General features: G+C 38.0%; 1 protein-coding gene across 1 annotated transcript in view; it reads right to left on the reverse strand.

The window, feature by feature from the left end:
- The window catches only part of FAM171B (family with sequence similarity 171 member B), a 76,132-nt gene that overhangs the window by 15,290 nt on the left and 42,394 nt on the right, over positions 1 to 18,448 (reverse strand). The window contains exons 2-4 of the mRNA XM_081579443.1: positions 10,659 to 10,892; positions 4,591 to 4,683; positions 1,134 to 1,292 (exon numbers count right to left, since the gene is read on the reverse strand). Of these exons, the coding sequence (XP_081435569.1) occupies positions 1,134 to 1,292; positions 4,591 to 4,683; positions 10,659 to 10,892 (486 nt within the window). The remainder of the gene's footprint in view (positions 1 to 1,133; positions 1,293 to 4,590; positions 4,684 to 10,658; positions 10,893 to 18,448) is intronic.

The following is an 18,448-nucleotide window of genomic DNA, read 5'->3' on the forward strand; positions in this document are numbered from 1 at the left end:
TGTCTTAGATTGGCTTCCTCAAGAAGCAGATCCTGAAATAACACTTTGGAAGGAAGGAAGCACCCACCACTGAGGGGATGGAGGAGTAATACAGAAGGAGGAAGGAAGCCAACACAGGATGTGTTAATGAAGAGGCATGTACACTTTATATACTCTTTTCTGTCACTGGTTGAGAGCCTGCCTCTTGTGAGGGCCAAGTCTGCTTCCTGGGCCAGGGAGTGCCCTTATGCAGAGTCACAGATACATGCAGTAGGAAATATTTAGGCTTGTAACAGAAGAGAGGGTCATCTGCCTGGGGTATCAATAACATCAGCTACAGCAGGTAAAAAAAATGCCTATCTAACCATGACACCTATTTGCTTATTACTCTAATTTCTGACTAGTCCCCACATGATATGGACCAAAAATTTGACTCATGAAAAAACCACAAAAATCACAGATTGTCTGAGGTGATTTTAAAAACAGTGGAGTTTCTTACTGGCAACAAGTGGTAGAAATGGTGGAACAAGTGTGGATGTACAGAGGAAAGATACAGCTTTTACAGGGGTCATTCATAAGTTAATTGTTAAATAAAATGTAAAATCCCATCACCTCCTTAGGTTAGGTCATGACAGCCTTATATATTACTACTGTTGAATCTGAAAAACATATTTTTTCAATATTTACCCTTTTACTCAAAGAATTTTAAATATTTCAAAATTTCCAATTGTTCACTCCAATCTACAAATTATTTTGTTTCCAACAATTATTGACACTTCTGACCAATTTAAGAATGATTGGTCAAATCATATGTCTAAACTTCTTAATAAGATTTCCACTTTTAAATGCACTTTTTTAATTTGCAAAATTTTAGAGTAAACATTATTATGTTCTATAGTTTGTTTACCTCCTTTGAATAAAAATATCCTGTAAATTAAATTCCCCATTAACTTGTAATTTATGCATAAGGTTCTGATATAATCTCTTTCATAATGTACTGGAATAAAAGGACCGCCTATAAACACTTTAATAACTGTGTTTATGTTTCAAAAGTGATGTCTCCTCCAAAGCATAAATTATCTAAAATATCTACATAAATAGTATTTGAATATGCACTGTTTTTATAAATAGATTATATAAAAATTAGGAAATACCTGACTTATTGAGAGTAATGCCAGTTGTATACAGAAAATTATCCACTTTCAAAAACTGTTGTAGAACTGTAAGGTAGCCTGTAACATTGTTAATATGATGGTTGTTGGGTAGTTTGATTAAGGCTTTTGAAAACTGAACACTTGGTTGAGATTTGGCATCTGGAAAAAGGAAACCCCTCATTAGCAAATAAACAAAACAAATGCATAGTAAGCACAGCACTGTTGGTCAGGACATGTTACTCTAAGTGAGCCAGTTATTTCTAAAACATTACTAACATTTTATTATAATGATTATTTTATATTCAGATCTGAATAAACAAGAAATGCCCCTTTCTTTAACTCAAAGCGCTGCACTCAATATGCCAGCAAATTTGGAAAACTCAGCAGTGGCCACAGGACTGAAAAAGGTCAGCTTTCATTCCAATCCCAAAGAAAGGCAATGCCAAAGAATGTTCCAACTACTGCACAATGACACTCCTCTCACATGATAGCAAAGTAATGCTCAAAATTCTCCAGGCCAGGCTTCAACAGTACATGAACTGTGAACTTCCAGATGTTCAAGCTGGATTTAGAAAAGGGAGAGGAACCAGAGATCAAATAGCCAACATCCGCTGGATCATCAAAAAGCAAGAGAGTTCCAGAAAAACATCTACTTCTGCTTTACTGACTACGCCAAAGCCTTTGACCATGTGGATCACAAACTGTGGAAAATTCTTCAAGAGATGGGAATACCAGATCACCTGACCTGCCCCCTGAGAAATCTATATGCAGGTCAGGAAGCAATAGTTAGAACTGGACATGGAACAACAGACTGGTTGCAAATTGGGAAAGGAGAACGTCAAGGCTGTATATTGTCACCCTGCTTATTTAACTTACATGCGAAGTACATCATGAGAAACGCTGGGCTGGATAAAGCACAAGATGGAAGGAAGATTGCTGGGAGAAATATCAATAACCTCAGATATGCAGATGACACCACCCTTATGGCAGAAAGTGAAGAAGAACTAAAGAGCCTCTTGATGAAAGTGAAAGAGGAGAGTGAAAAAGTTGGCTTAAAGCTCAACATTCAGAAAACTAAGATCATTGCATCTGGTCCCATCACTTCATGGCAAATAGATGGAGAAACAGTGGAAACAGCAGCTGACTTTATTTTGGGGAGCTGCAAAATCACTGCAGATGGTTACTGAAGCCATGAAATTAAAAGACACTTGCTCCTTGGAAGAAAAGTTGTGACCAACCTAGACAGCATATTAAAAAGCAGAGATGTAACTTTGCCAACAAACGTCCTGCTAGTCAAAGCTATGGTTTTTCCAGTAGCCATGTATGGATGTGAGAGCTGGACTATAAAGAAAGCTGAGCACTGAAGATTTGATGCTTTGAAACTGTGGTGTTGGAGAAGACTCTTGAGAGTCCCTTGGACTTCAAGGAGATCCAACCAGTCCATCCTAAAGGAAGTTAGTCCTGAATATTCATTGTAAAGACTGATGCTGAAGCTGAAACTCCAATACTTTGGCCACCTGATGTGAAGAACTGACTCACTGGAAAAGACCCTGATGTTGGGAAAGATTGAAGGCGGGAGGAGAAGGGCATGACAGAGGATGAGATGGTTGGATGGCATCACCGACCTGATAGACATGAGTTTAACTAAGCTCCGTGAGTTGGTGATGGACAGGGAAGCCTGGTGTGCTGCAGTCCATGGGCAAAGAGTCAGACACGACTGAGCAACTGAACTGAAATTAGATCACACAAGGCACCTTTAGCCCAGAGCCTGCTTGAGCTTGATTCATCTGCCCAGAATTTCTTCACCTTTGAGCTTCACTCTGGGGAACCACACATTGACCCATGTGGCACATTTGGGGTTTCATTTCTGCAACAAGAGTAGAGGTACTGGTGCATGCCAGAATGGGCTGAAAGCAATCAACAGCATCTCATTATCCTCTTGACCACAGTGATTTGTTGAGTGATGGAACCTGTGCCAACCACAGTTAATGAGATGCAATGTGAATTTTGGGCTTCCCAGGCAGAGATAGTATTAAAGAATCCACCTGCCAATGCAGAAGATGCAAGAATATGGTTTCGATCCTTGGGTTGGGAAGATCCCCTGGAGTAGGAAATGGCAACTCACTCCTGGCAAGTATTCTTGCCAGGAGAATCCCATGGACAGAGGAGCCTGGTGGGCTACAGTCTATGGGATCACAAAGAGTAAGACACAACTAAGCATCTGAGCACAGACAATGTGAATTTTGCTTGGACTTCTAGGGGCAAAGATATGCTATCCCCTACTAGACCTAAATGTGAGCAGGTATGTCCAGGAGTTGCAAAAGCCATCTTGTGACCAGAAATGAGAACTCATTTGAAAATAGACACAATAAGGGGAGGAAAGTTGAAAAATGGAAAGAGTTTGAAGAGGCCAGTAAGGAGTAGGACCATGTCAAGATAATGGCCTTTCTCTGCACACATGCAGGTCCTATTTACTTTGTACCCTTCACACGCAGCTCTACATCCACCCATCCTGCTGTGCACCGGCAAAACCAGTGCGAGAGTGAGAGATTCTACTACCTCGCTCAGTAAATTACTCCAAGATTAATCAAGCCCCAGTTTTTTCCAAATGATAGTATTAGGTTTTCTTTAAGACATTAGGACTATATAAGATAGCTTCTAAAAATGAAGAATTTCAAAAACTGTTTTTTACCATGACTCTTGTCTTGGACTCAAAGGTTTTCTGCCTTTACCAGTCATTCCTATTATGCTTTGGTTCTAAACATTGATTTCCCAAAAGAAATGTGAATTATTGTCATTTACAGAGGTTTTACATAATATGCAGTAAGAGTTACAAAATGCTGGGATTCCCCCTAAGGACTAGTTAAGGGAGGTGAGGAGGTAGGTGAGGATGAAAGCTATCATCTTCGAGGTTGCTAAGCAGAGTTTGAATCACATCCCAAATCAGGCTTCTTGTATTCCTGCCCTTGGGACATGTGAGTGGGGCAAATCATGTCTGCCCAGTAGACATTTAATTCCCCAGCCTCAGACCTTTCCCTCACAGGCAGCAAGATTAATGTCAGAGGCAGGAATGAAGGTGACCTGCCAACGAGAATGCCCCAAAGGTCTGAGTCCTTTTCCCAATTTCACCAACCACCAAAGCCCAGTAAGAGATGTGATTTGGGAGGAAGTTCAGAGACTCTTTCCAGTATTTCTGAAAGTCAGATGTTCTATTGAGGCTGGCTAAAATGATAAAAAAGAATGATTTGCACTACACACAAAAATTATGTATGCTATAGTTTGATAGTGAAATAAGAATCAGTTCAGATCAACTTATAGTCAATACCAGTCATCCCAGATCAATTTAGATTTTTCCCACCTTATAATCAACATTGATCCACTGGTGAAGTAGTACAGTTATACAATACAGTCACTTTCAAGTGTTTACTTACTAGTTAAGAAGAAATAGAGTACTTACCAGCTAATTTTCCAGTAATTAAAATAGTGTCTTCAAATAGCCATATATTTGCTTGGTTTTGTGGGAACAATGAAAGTGTAACTGAAGAATATACTGTGAAATATAGCACAATTAGAACATTTTATTAGACACGGAGGGAAAACTGGGACAAATACAGTTCTGCTCCGGCAGGCCCTAAAAATGTAGGAAAAACAAACTGTGTGATGGGAAAAGCAATTCAAAACAAAGGAAGAATGAATGTAAAATACAGAGGGGAAAAAAGGAACATAATAAAGTGAGAAGATTGGGCATCACTACTATTTTTTTTTAAATTTCATACAATACTTTGTACCAAGATGACTAATGATGTTCTCTAACCCTATATATATGGATATATGTATATGGATATATATATATATATATATATGTATATGTGTGTGTGGTCAAGTTAAATGCTTAACAACCCTCTGCTGTTTTCTCTATACAATCATTACTTATTTCCTTCCTATAATTTTTAAAACCTTTTTTCTTGCCTCCATGATTTTAGGTTCTTTAAGGGGAGTACATCCATTCTTTTTTAACTTCCCACACAAAGGTTCAATGCTCTTCTTCACAGCGTGGTTCACCAAACAGACCGAGTTGGCAAAGGATGAAAGAGTTTAACATACACACGAGCCATAGGCAACCTTTAGTAGTAGGCAGCATGAGGCCGAACCTGTCTACAAGAGTAGGCATCTGAAATGACTGGTGGGATGAGTAAGTACAGATCGCTGAAAGATAACAATTCTTTCAAGATGAGGAGCAACAGGCAGGGATAAAAGACCATCATCTTATAAGCAAGAACAAGTCAGATAAACTTACCAATCCTGCAAAAGAAAAATGTTTTGAGGCATTACCTAAAGTACAAGTTCTCACTGATCTCTCTCCTCCATGCGATATATTTAAATATCAACAGAAACTATACAACACCCCTGAATCACTTAAGAAAAGATAAAATACACTTGCCTGGGAATACTTTTAATTAGACCTTACTGTTTAAGGAAATATGCAAAAGAGGATAAAATATAAAAGTATACAAAAATTATGGGTGGATGTAAAACAAATTTTTTTCTTAACTAGAAAAGGAAGACTACCAATGAAAGTAATTTTAATTCAGAAATTATTAATATTTAGACAGATTGTTGGAGTTCCAAGATTGGAGAGGAGATGATAGGATAATAGCCTGGACCTTGAGATGATTGGATCCCACACATGGATGCTTTCTTAGTCCCAGGTGTTGAAAGGGGCTACCCTGACAGCTTTTTCTACTAAGCCTGAGGAGAATCTTTCTGAATCTCATCAAAATTTGCATTCAGATTTCTTTCGATTTACAAAAATGTTTCTGATTTTAAAAGAGATGTATATCTTCTCTGGAAAAGTTGAGAAATACAGAAAAGGAAGAAAATGATGGTCATCACAGTACCACTACAGAGACGACCACTATTAGTATTTCACTATAGCTCTTCCTGGATTTTTCCTGTGGTTTAAAAAAGAGGGAGTATGATATCGTATACAGAGTATTTTCACCCTGCATTTTCACTTAAGATAATGTTGTAAGCATTTCTGTCCCTCAGTAGAAACTTTTCATAACATTTTCAAGGTCACATTTCTTAAAGTATCAAGATTCATTTAAACTGTGTAATATTGTAGATTGTTTCCATTTTCACTATTACAAAATATTTGCCTCATTATCCTTGTGCACAAATATCTGTCCACTTTATTTGTATGTTCGTTTTTAGAAAAGATTCCCAGCAAAGATGAAGATTTCAAAGACTTTGACACACATATTTCAAAACTGTCATCCAGATAATACTGCCAACTTCTCCTCCCACCAGCAGTGTTTGAGGCTGCCATCCTGTCCATACTGAGTATGTTCACTCTTTAAAAACTTTCCTGAGGTGAAAAATCTAAGAAATGCATGTTTTGGGGGTGTACTTAGATTATTAGAAAGGTAAATATTTTATCACATTCTCTAATTTTTATTTCCTGTTTGAAAACTGCTAAGTCATGATTCTGTCCATTTATATTATTTAGGCAGTGCCCTGGTATCTTTTACTGATGTGAATGAATTCTTAGCACATAAAAGATATCATTCCTTATTACTTCACATATTTTTCCTACTTTTTAAAATTATGGTGAAATTTACCTTTTAGACATTATTCATTGCTTTTCAGTTTAAAAAGACCATCCTAAAAAAAGATAGTTTATATTAAATATAATTTTCCGCATTTGAACTCTCAGCAATGTATTTTGAAATACGGATTCAAATTAATTTACTGCAAATGGTTAGCAAAATATTCCAATATTACTTATTGAATATTCAGCTTTTTCCTCAATGATTTATAATAGTTCCTTAACATACATTATATTTTTTATACCTACTAGTATCTGATTTGTATTATAGTACAAACCATAGTAAATCTGTAGCTATATATTTTAGTTATCTGGAATTTCAAACTGCCTCCAGTAAATCTCTTAAAATTTCAGGTATTTTTACACATTTATTCTTCAAGAATTATTTTGCCAAGTATTTTGCTAATGCATTAAATCTATAAATTGGTCTGAGAAGAATTAAATCTTTACAATATTCAGGGTAAGAAAAATATTTTTCCAGTTATACGATGTTTTAGATGATTTTTTTTTTTTTTAGTTCTATCAGTAACATTTGGTAGTTTTATTTTCCTCCCCACAGTTACTTCAATTTTTTGTAAGTTTCCCTTCTCATATGGTTCTGAGAAGCATTTATTTTCATTTTTCCTAATTGGTTATCACCTCTGGTATGTAAGAACATCTACTGATTTTTACCAGTGCTAACTTGCAGTTTTCCAGGGATATGATCATAACCACAAACAATGGCTTTGATTCTTCCTAATAGCTCTCCTCTTTTTTTTCTCTTAATATCTTTTTGTTCTGATGAGAACTTCTACTACAATGTAAAATAATATAGATATCTGTATTTAGTTTCTTATTTTAGTAGGATCACCTCTAATATTTTACACTTAGTATGAGTTTGAGATACCTAAGTATATCTTTGTAGTCCTAGTTATTAAAGAGTTTATTCTTGGTTATGCATGAATGGTGAACTTACAAAATACATTTCAGGCCCTTGTTGATATGATCACATACTAGTTCTAATTTGTTCTAATTGTTGTTGTTCACTCAGTCGTGTCTGACTCTTTCAGACCCCATGGACTGCAGCACACCAGGCTTCCCTGTCCTTCATCATTTCCCAGAGTTTGCTCAAACTCGTGTCCACGGAGTCGGTGATGCCATCCAACCATCCCACCCTCTGTCCTCCTCTGCTCCTGCCTTCAATCTTTCCCAGCATCAAGGTCTTTTCTAATGAGTCGGCTCTTCACATCAGGTGGCCAAAGTATTGGAGCTTCAGTTTCAGCATCAGTCCTTCCAATGAAAATTCAGGATTGATTTTCTTTAGGATTGACTGGTTTGATCTCCTTGCAGTCCAAGGGACTCTCAAGAGTCTTCTCCAACACCACAGTTCAAAAGTATCAATTCTTCAGCACTCAGCCTCCTTCAGGGGCTTCCCTGCTGGCTCAGAGGGTAAAGCATCTGCCTGCAATGCAGGAGACCCGCATTCGATCCCTGGGTTGGGGAGATCCCTGGAGAAGGAAATGGCAACCCACTCCAGTATTCTTGCCTGGAGAATCCCATAGACAGAGGAGCCTGGTAGGCTATAGTTCATGGGGTTGCAAAGAGTTGGACACAACTGAGCAGCTTCACACTTTCAGCCTTCTTCATGGTCCAACTCGCACATCCATACACGACTACTGGAAAAACCATTGCTGTCTCTGCTTTTTAAAATGCTGTCTAGGTTTTTCACAGCTTTTCTTTCAAAGAGCAAGTGTCTTTTAATTTCACGGCTGTAGTCACCATCTGCAGTGATTTTGGAGCCCAAGAAAATAAAATCTGTCATGTTTCCATTGTTTCCCCATCTATTTGTCATGAAGTGATGGGTCTAGATGCCATGGTCTTCATTTTTTTGAATGTTCTCTTGTGGTTCATACAGTAAAGAATCTGTCTGTAATGCAGAAGACACACATTTGATCCCTGGGTTGGGAAGATACCCTGGCGAAGGGAGTGGCATCCCACTCCAGTATTCTTGCCTGGAGAATTCCATGGACAGAGGAGCCTGGTGGGCTAAGTCCATGGGGTTGCAAAGAGTTGGACACAACGGAGCAACTAACACTTGACTTTTACTCTCCTCTTTCACCTTCATCAAGAGGCTCTTTAGTTCCTCTTCACTTTCTGCCATAACAGTGGTGTCATCTGCACATCTGAGGTTATTGATAGTTCTCCTGGCAATCTTGATTCCAGCTTGTTCTAATAGTATGATATATAAAATTAATAAAGTCTGACATCTGTATAGTCCTGCAAAGAAGAAAAATCCTACTTGGTCTGGACAGTATGCTATTTTTAAATAACAGTGAAATTTTCACTATTCTGCTTAGGATTTTTGAATTTCAAGTTACAGGTAAATGAGAAAGAGTATGCACACAAGAGGGCATTTAATTTTGCATTACCTTGGTTAGGTCTCAGGATCAAGGCTGTACTGATTGATTTGGTAGAATAACCTGCAGTACTTTTCCTTATAGCCTTAGAAGTTATTTTTATCTAGAACATTTTACCCATGATTATTAATTTACCTCATCTAAAAGCAATAATCATTTACATTATCACAAAATTGTTTGTTTTATTGGATTTTTGCGATACTTGCCATCAAATTTGTTATCAATTACTTTTATGATTTTTAAAGCTTTTATGTATTTTTGTCAACTATTTCTTTATATTTTTCTAACCTATGCCAATATACTTCTATCTCTATTATTTCCTTTTCCCAATAGTTGGTTTCTTCTTTCATTGTTTTTCTCACTTTTGCTGCATGAATAGTTGTGCTTAATCTCTATCTTTAAAAAAATCATTTGAGACCATGAATTTATCTCAATCCTATCCCTACACAGATTTTCTAGTCATTATTTTGCTAGAATTTTACTCATGTGAATCTTACTAATTATCTAATTTTTCATTTTCTTTCTCAATCTAATTTTTAAAAGTTCAATAATTCAAATATTTCTAATATGAAACTATAATATCTAAAATTTAACAAGAACAATAAAATATAAAATTTTTGAAAAGATTGATTACCTAATGGATCATCCTTCCAATCAGACTTGTATTCTGGAAACTGGTTGGCCATTTTCCCCCCAACAGCCACTTAGTTATACTGTGGTAGTCGCTCAGTTGTGTCTGACTCTTTGTGACCCATGGACCGTAGCCCACCAGGCCCCTCTGTCCATGGGATTCTCTAAGCAAGAATACTGGAGTAGGTTGCCATTTCCTTCTCCAAATTAGTGATGCTAAGTCCTACCAATTTTTTCCAGCTTTGTTGAGATATAACTGACACCTACCATCATATAACCTTAAGGTGTACAATGGGATGATATGTGTATATATTGTAAAATGATTACCATAATAAATACTGATTCTTTCTCCAGTATGCCTCTTATACGCTTACCTCTCCTTTCATCTCCTTTCTTACATCAGGCTAGCCTTACTGTCCCTCAGCACAGCCATAGTTTCATAGCCAGACTCCCTGAATCTATTTCAGCCCTGCTGTTGACCTATATGCTGTAAATTCAGTTTCTAAACAACTTAAATTCATGTGTTCAAGAATCTACAAGAACTGCTTTATTAGTCATCATGTAAATCTAAACTGTTCATCTTACCTTTTGAGAAGGTCCCTTCATCAATACTTTGGCCCATCCTAATCCTGTAGGCATGCCACACCCGCTACCCCCCCACACACCTGCAGACAAGTTTTGTACCAGAGCAGAGCTGTTTCTCAGGATTCCTTCAGGCTTCTGTAGAAGGAAAAAGGCCTTCATATTTTCTTCAAACTGGCATGCCTTTCTAATCTACTTATACTGGCTTCACATAGACAGTCATATTTTCAGTTTACCAGAACAAGCAGTTCTCAAAGAGTAAAAAATCATTTACATTTAGTGAAGGCAAAATACTATTTAAGTGCTTACTTGGCATTCTTCTGGTCTTCCAAGGTAGAGGTGTCAACACATAGCCGTCTTTGTAAGCAATGATGGTTAAGCTGAGTCCTAACTTGTAGGGCACTCTTATCAACACTGCTCCATTGTTTCTAGTTACTGTGGAATTTGTCTTTGTGTAGTTTACAAACACTTCTACAACTGCTTGACTCAGGTACTGACGACTGATGATGTCATTCACCTGGACTTTCAGCATAAATACAGACACTAGAAAAGACAGAAAATCACAGCATATTAAATCCTAGAAAGCATGTCACTATACTGTAAAATGTCATTTAAAACAGCTGAACAAAACTGTTGAAAAACTTAGAAGATACATACATATGGATGGGTAGAAAGATGTTAAATATTCCAATAAATTTATTCTTCCTAAAACTGAATAAATTGAATATTATTAATAAGGTATAGTATTATCATTATTTTCTCTGCCAATTAAAAGGAAAAGAAGGGAGAATAGTGAATAATGGAAAGTGAGAATAGTAAATAATGCAAAGACAGCTTCTGGCTGTAGGAAAATTTTTACTTTATATGACTAATTTCTAATATTATCAAGTTACACAGATTTAATACTAATAAAATACAGTCAAAGGTCCTACAATAAAATGCTATTCACCAAACCCATTAGTGCATGGATAGCTCTTTTATTTTGCTCTGTTGTCTGGAAAGCAGAGGATGTGTTTTAGTTGCAAATTACAAAATATCAAAACAAAATCTCAGATGGACCTAGAGAATATAATGCTTAGTGATATAAGTCAGAGAAAGATAAATACTACGATGTCACTTATACATAAAATCTAAAAAATAATACAAATGAATGTATACCCAAAACAAGCAAACTCACAGACACAGAAAATAAACTTAAGATAACAAAAGGCGAGAGGGAAGCTGGGGGTACAAATTAGAGGTATGGGATTAACAAACTACTATTTATAAAATAGATAAGCAACAAGAATGTATTGTATTGCACAAGGAATTATAGCCATTATCTTGTAATAACCTATAATGGAACATAATCTACAAAAATACTGAATCACTATGCTGTATTGCTGAAACTAATACTGTAGATGAACTATGTGTGTGTGCTAAGTTGCTTCAGTCATGTCCAACTCTTTGTGACCCCATGGACTGTAGCCCATCAGGCTCCTCTGTCCATAGGATTCTCCAGGCAAGAATACTGGAGTGAGTTGCCATGCCCTCCTCCAGGAGGTCTTCCTGACCCAAGGATCTAACCCGCATCTCTTAAGTCTCCTGCACTGGCAGGTACGTTTACCACTAGCTCCATCTTTAGTTAAAAAAATTTTTACTAAAATATAAAAAATATCAATTAAATATATAGATGATAAAGTCAAGAAAAAAGAACTAAGGCTGGCTTCTACTTAAAACCTCCAGCCTTACAGATTTTGACAATGTGTTCATGGATTTACCATTGATAATATCTGGCTACAGAAGAACTTTTACCACCATGGAAATGCCTTTGCAAAGCCAGCATCACAACACCTTTGCTAAAAATGTTTTTCTTCTCTTCCACTATAAATGGGCTCTGTAGTCAGTCAAGGTCCATCTTTGCCAATCCCTAGACGTGTGACTTTAGGTAAGTTACTCACCTCTCAGTCCATTTGCTCATCTATAAAATCAGGACAGCAGCCACTAATTTGAGCTAATAAAGTAAAATAATGCAAATAATGTGCTCTGTATAGTGTTTAATTGTCAAAAAAATTATAATATTGTTATTTATAACAAAAATTATTACTTCACAACTGGAGACCACTTCATAAACATGAGTACATCACTAAGAAACATCTCATAAGGATTAATTATGCTGCTATGCATTTGTATAAACGTATATTTAAGAATTTTTAGCAAGAACATCATGTCAGGTAAAAAATCTTAGTCAACACTGACTGAATTGCAATATTGCTACAAAACTGTTATCACACCTTATCTATTCTTTGTTAAAATAATCTAGACTTTAAATTGCTTTTGGACAACAACAAAGGCATTTAAATCAAAATAGAATCATCAAAAATAGAATCATTAAATTCTTTTTTTTTCTTATATATCATCAATTAAAAATAAAGAAGTAATCGCACACACATGTTGGTGCCAGACCATGGCTTCAAATTCAAATGGGAAATATAACTCTTGGCAAAATAATAAAAGGTTGTAATAAAAATGGCCTGATGAGCTTATAAACCAAATGTCCTTGTATAGGTCCACCTAGTACAATAAACTATGTGTAGAGGACAAGTAGCTGCTGCTCAATCTAAACTAAATACCCCAGCCACCTGCCCCTAAACCCCTAGACAAAATTTACTGAGCCACTGGCATAAAGCATGTAACTAATGCAAACTCCAGGAGACAAACTCCAGGAGACAGCGGAGGATAGAGGAGCCTGGTAGGCTAGAGTCCATGGGTTCACAAAGAGTCGGACACAACTTAGTGACTGAACAACAACAAAAACGAAGGCCAGACAGTCTGTCAGGCCCTTGAAATGTTGATTAAAGATACACAGAGGCTAACAGTTTCTGGAGTTGGATCATCTCTGGGAGTCTATAAGCTCCCACCCTCTGTGCTTCCCTCTCCTTCCAGAAGATGGGTTGTGCAGCCCCTCCTGATGATATGTGATCTATATCAAACTCCCCTGAATCTTGTAGCATGAGCTGGGTTCTGTTGCTTGTTTCCAAAGCAAGTACCTTAAATAGCATAAGACACAACTGTAAGTACAGAATATTTTATTCCTCAGATGGTAAAGAATCTGCCTGTAATGCAAGAGACCTGGGTTCAATCCCTGGGTCGGGAAGATCCTCAGGAAAAGGGAATGGCTACCCACTCAAATATTCTTACCTGGAGAATTCCAGGGACAGAGGAGCCTGGTGGGCTACAGTCCATGGGGTCACAAAGAGTCAGACACAACTGAACAACTAACACTTTCACTTTTTTCACTTTTCATCCTATCTTTCATAAGAGAAGGAGGAGAAGGGAAGGATAATGTACCAAAAACAGATAAACCATATAAGAGGAATACTGCACACTACTAGAAGATAAGGAAACTAATAATTTTAAAAGCTTTTAAGATTTGGTGATGGGCCTTATCAAACCAAATGTTTGAACTACATTTGTAGTTCAACGGTTACAACGTTCCTTCAACAGCATTTTCAGGAATGGGACTCAATATGCAATGTTTATTAATTTGTTTGCTCCAAAGATTAATTTCAGAAATTCTCAGAGCCTTTGGATTTGTAAACAAAGTCCAAGTGTAGTAAGATTCTAAACTAAATTAATTAAAAACTCTGCATATTCCATCTGTTCCATCTTTGTAAAAGTACAGTTGCCAAAATAAGACACCCAAAACCTCCTGCCATTCTGAAACTGGGTTTGATTCACAAAATGTCTTCCAATCCAGAATGGATGATTTTATTCTTTTCACGTGTACTAATAATGTTCAGTTAGTAGTGAAGTGGCAAACCACTTCAGTATTCTTGGCCTTGAGAACTCCATGAACAGTATGAAAAGGCAAAAAGATTGGACATTGAAAGATGAACTCCCCAGGTCGGTAGGTGCCCAATATGCTGCTGGAGAACAGTGGAGAAAAAACTAGAGGAAGAATGAAGGGATACAGCCAAAGCAAAACAACACCCAATTGTGAATGGAACTGGTGATAGAAGCAAGACTCAATGCTATAAAGAGCAATATTGCATAGGAACCTGGAATGTTAGCTCCATGAATCAGGGCAAATTGGAAGTGGTCAAACAGGAGATGACAAGAGTGAACGTCGACATTCTAGGAATCAGTGAACTAAGATGGACTGGAATGGGTTAATTTAACTCAGATGACCATTATATCTACTACTGCAGGCAGGAATCCCTTAGAAGAAATGGAGTAGCCATCATATTCAACAAAAGAGTCCGAAATGCAGTACTTGGATGCAATCTCAAAATTGACAGAATGATCTCTGTTCGTTTTCAAGGCAAACCATTCAATATCACAGTAATTCAAGTCTATGCCCCGACCAGTAACGACAAAGAAGCTGAAGTTGAACAGTTCTATGAAGACTTAGAAGACCTTCTAGAACTAACACCCAAAAAAACGATGTCCTTTTCATTACAGGGGACTGGATGCAAAAGCAGGAAGTCAAGAAACACCTGGTGTAACAGGCAAATTTGGCCTTGGAGTACAGAATGAAGCAGGGCAAAGGCTAATAGAGTTCTGTCAAGAGAATGCACTGGTCATAGCAAACACCCTCTTCCAAAAACTCAAGAGAAGACTCTACACATGGACATCACCAGATGGTCAACACCGAAATCAGATTAATTATGTTCTTTGCAGTCAAAGATGGAGAAGCTCTATACAGTCAGCAAAAACAAGACCGGGAGCAGACTGTGGCTCACATCATGAACTCCTTATTGCCAAATTCAAAATTGAAGAAAGTGGAGAAAACCACTAGACTATTCAGGTATGACCTAAATCAAATCCCTTATGACTATACAGTAGAAGTGAGAAATAGATTTAAAGGACTAGATCTGATAGACAGAATACCTGATGAACTATGGATGGAGGTTCGTGACATTGCACAGGAGACAGGAATCAAGACCATCCCCATGGAAAAGAAATGCAAAAAAGAAAAATGGCTGTCTGAGGAGGCCTTACATATAGCTGTGAAAAGACAGGAAGCGAAAAGCAAAGGAGAAAAGGAAAGATACACCCATTTGAATGCAGAGTTCCAAAGAATAGCAAGGAGAGATAAGAAAGCCTTCCTCAGCAATAATTGCAAAGAAACAGAGGAAAACAATAGAATGGGAAAGATTAGAGATCTCCTCAAGAAAATTACAGATACCAAGGGAACATTTCATGCAAAGATGGGCTCAATAAAGGACAGAAATGGTAGGGACCTAACAGAAGCAGAAGATATAAAGAAGAGGTGGCAAGAATACACAGAAGAATTGTACAAAAAAGTTCTTGACGACCCAGACAATCATGATGGTGTGATCACTCACCTAGAGCCAGACATCTTGGAATGTGAAGTGAAGAGGGCCTTAGGAAGCATCACTATGAACAAAGCTAGTGGAGGTGATGGAATTCCAGTTGAGCTATTTCAAATTCTCAAAGGTGATGCTGTGAAAGTGCTGCACTCAATATGCCAGCAAATATGGAAAACTCAGCAGTGGCCAGAGGACTGGAAAAGGTCAGTTTTCATTCCAATCCCAAAGAAAGGCAATGCCAAAGAATGCTCAAACTACTGCACAATTGCACTCATCTCACACGCTAATAAAGTAATGCTTAAAATTCTCCAAGCCAGGCTTCAGCAATATGTGAACCGTGAGCTCCCAGATGTTCAAGCTGGTTTTAGAAAGGCAGAGGAACCAGAGATCAAATTGCCAACATCCGATGGATCATCGAAAAAGCAAGAGAGTACCAGAAAAACATCTATTTCTGCTTTATTGACTATTCCAAAGCCTTTGACTGTGTGGATCACAATAAACTGTGGAAAATCCTGAAAGAGATGGGAATACCAGACCACCTGACCTGCCTCTTGAGAAACCTGTATGCAGGTCAGGAAGCAACAGTTAGAACTAGACATGGAACAACAGACTGCTTCCAAATAGGAAAAGGAGTACGTCAAGGCTGTATATTGTCACCCTGCTTATTTAACTTATATGCAGAGTACATCATGAGAAACACTGGGCTGGAGGAAGCACAAGCTGGAATCAAGATAGCCAGAAGAATTATCAATAACCTCAGATATGCAGATGACACCACCCTTATGGCAGAAAGCGAAGAAGAACTAAAGAGCCTCTTGTTGAAAGTGAAAGTGGAGAATGAAAAAGGTGGCTTAAAGCTCAACATTCAGAAAACTAAGATCATGGCATCCAGTCCCATCACTTCATGGCAGATAGATGGGGAAACAGTGGAAACAGTGGCTGACTTTATTTTTCTGGGCTCCAAAATCATTGCAGATGGTGACTGCAGCCATGAAATTAAAAGACGCTTACTCCTTGCAAGGAAAGTTATGACGAACCTAGACAGCATATTGAAAAGGAGAGGCATTACTTTGCCAACAAAGGTCCATATAGTCAAGGCTATGGTTTTTCCATTGGTCATGTATGGATGTGAGAGTTGGACTATAAAGAAAGCTGAGCACAGAACAATTGATGCTTTTGAACTGTGGTGTTGGAGAAGACTCTTGAGAGTCCCTTGGACAGCAAGGAGATCCAACCAGTCCATCCTAAAGGAGATCAGTCCTGGGTGTTCATTGGAAGGACTGATGTTGAAGCTGAAACTCCAATACTTTGGCCACCTGATGCGAAGAGCTGACTCACTGGAAAAGACCCTGATGCTGGGAAAGATTGAGGGCAGGAGAAGGGGACGACAGTGGATGAGATGGCTGGATGGCATCAACTCGAAGGACATGGGTTTGGGTGGACTCAGGGAGTTGGTAATGGACAGGGAGGCCTGATGTGCTGCGGTTCATGGGGTCACAAAGAGTCGGACACGATTGAGCAACTGAACTGAACTGAACTGAATAATGTTAATATAATAAATCTGATGAGAAAATGAGTATCAAATTCAGAAAAAAAACAACTTTCAAAGGTCAAATTTTCACTATCAAAATCAAAGCCTCTCTGTCTGAGGAGATCTCCTACATCTATACCTTAGGTTGCCTGACAGACTTAGGATATAATGTAGACCTGACCAAAACTGTCCTTTCTAGCTCAAATGGGAAAAAAGTAGTATTTGTGTAATACACACACACACACACACACACACACACACACACACACACACACCTCTTCCCCCAGGCCCAGTACTAGAAACTTTACATATGTTGTCCAATTTCATCCTAATACAAACCTGCAAGACTTCCCCCGTTTTAAGGCAAGAAAATTGAGGCAAATATTGAGCAGCTAATAGAGCACAGGCAGGATTAACAGGTTCATTTTACTCCAAGTTCCATGTGTTTTACTGTACTTTCTCTCTCACCAAAAAGCCTTAGGAATTTGGTTTCCACCATATTTACTAGTTTCTGCTTTCAGAGTCCCTTGGACAGCAAAGAGATCAAACCAGTCAATCCTAAAGGATATCAACCCTGAATACTCACTGGAAGGACTGATGCACAAACTAAAGCTTCAATATTTTGGCCACCTGATGGGAAGAGCTGACTCACTGGAAAAGACATTGATGCTCTCTGAGAAAGACTGAGGCAGAAAGTTGAACAGGGTGACAGAGGATGAGATGGTTGGATTGCATCACTGATTCAATAGACATAAACTTGGGCAAACTCTGGGAGATGGTGAGGCACGGGGAGGCCTGGAGTGCTCTAGTGCATGGGGTTGCAAAGAGTCGGACATGACTTGGCAACTGAACAACAACAAAATATTCACTAGCTTATTTCCTCCCAACCAGAGAAGGAAGTCCTCATTTGCTGACTCTCTGAGCTGCCTACCCCCTCCTTCAGCTTGGTTTTTCTGGCCCCAGCATAAGCAGCAGCAAAAAACAGCATTAAAAAAAAATACAACCTAAAAACAAAATCTTGACTGAAAGCCTAGTTATAGAAATTAAGGAGGCACAAACAACTCTTTTTCCTCCAAATAAAAAGTTATAAGGAATTATCTGCCATGACTTAAAAAACAGGATGCTTCTGACTTCTGTGATGTCAATAGTTTGATCAGGCAAATGGCACTGGCAGCCAGAAGTAATATATAGCCATAATAATCCCCCTCACTAGCTTTCTTCTCCAACAAAAATACTTTGGCATTTAGATCGGG

This window comes from Giraffa tippelskirchi, chromosome 3 (genome assembly GCF_054371585.1).
Source record: "Giraffa tippelskirchi isolate mGirTip1 chromosome 3, T2T-mGirTip1v1.2.pri, whole genome shotgun sequence".
Taxonomy (NCBI): domain Eukaryota; kingdom Metazoa; phylum Chordata; class Mammalia; order Artiodactyla; family Giraffidae; genus Giraffa; species Giraffa tippelskirchi.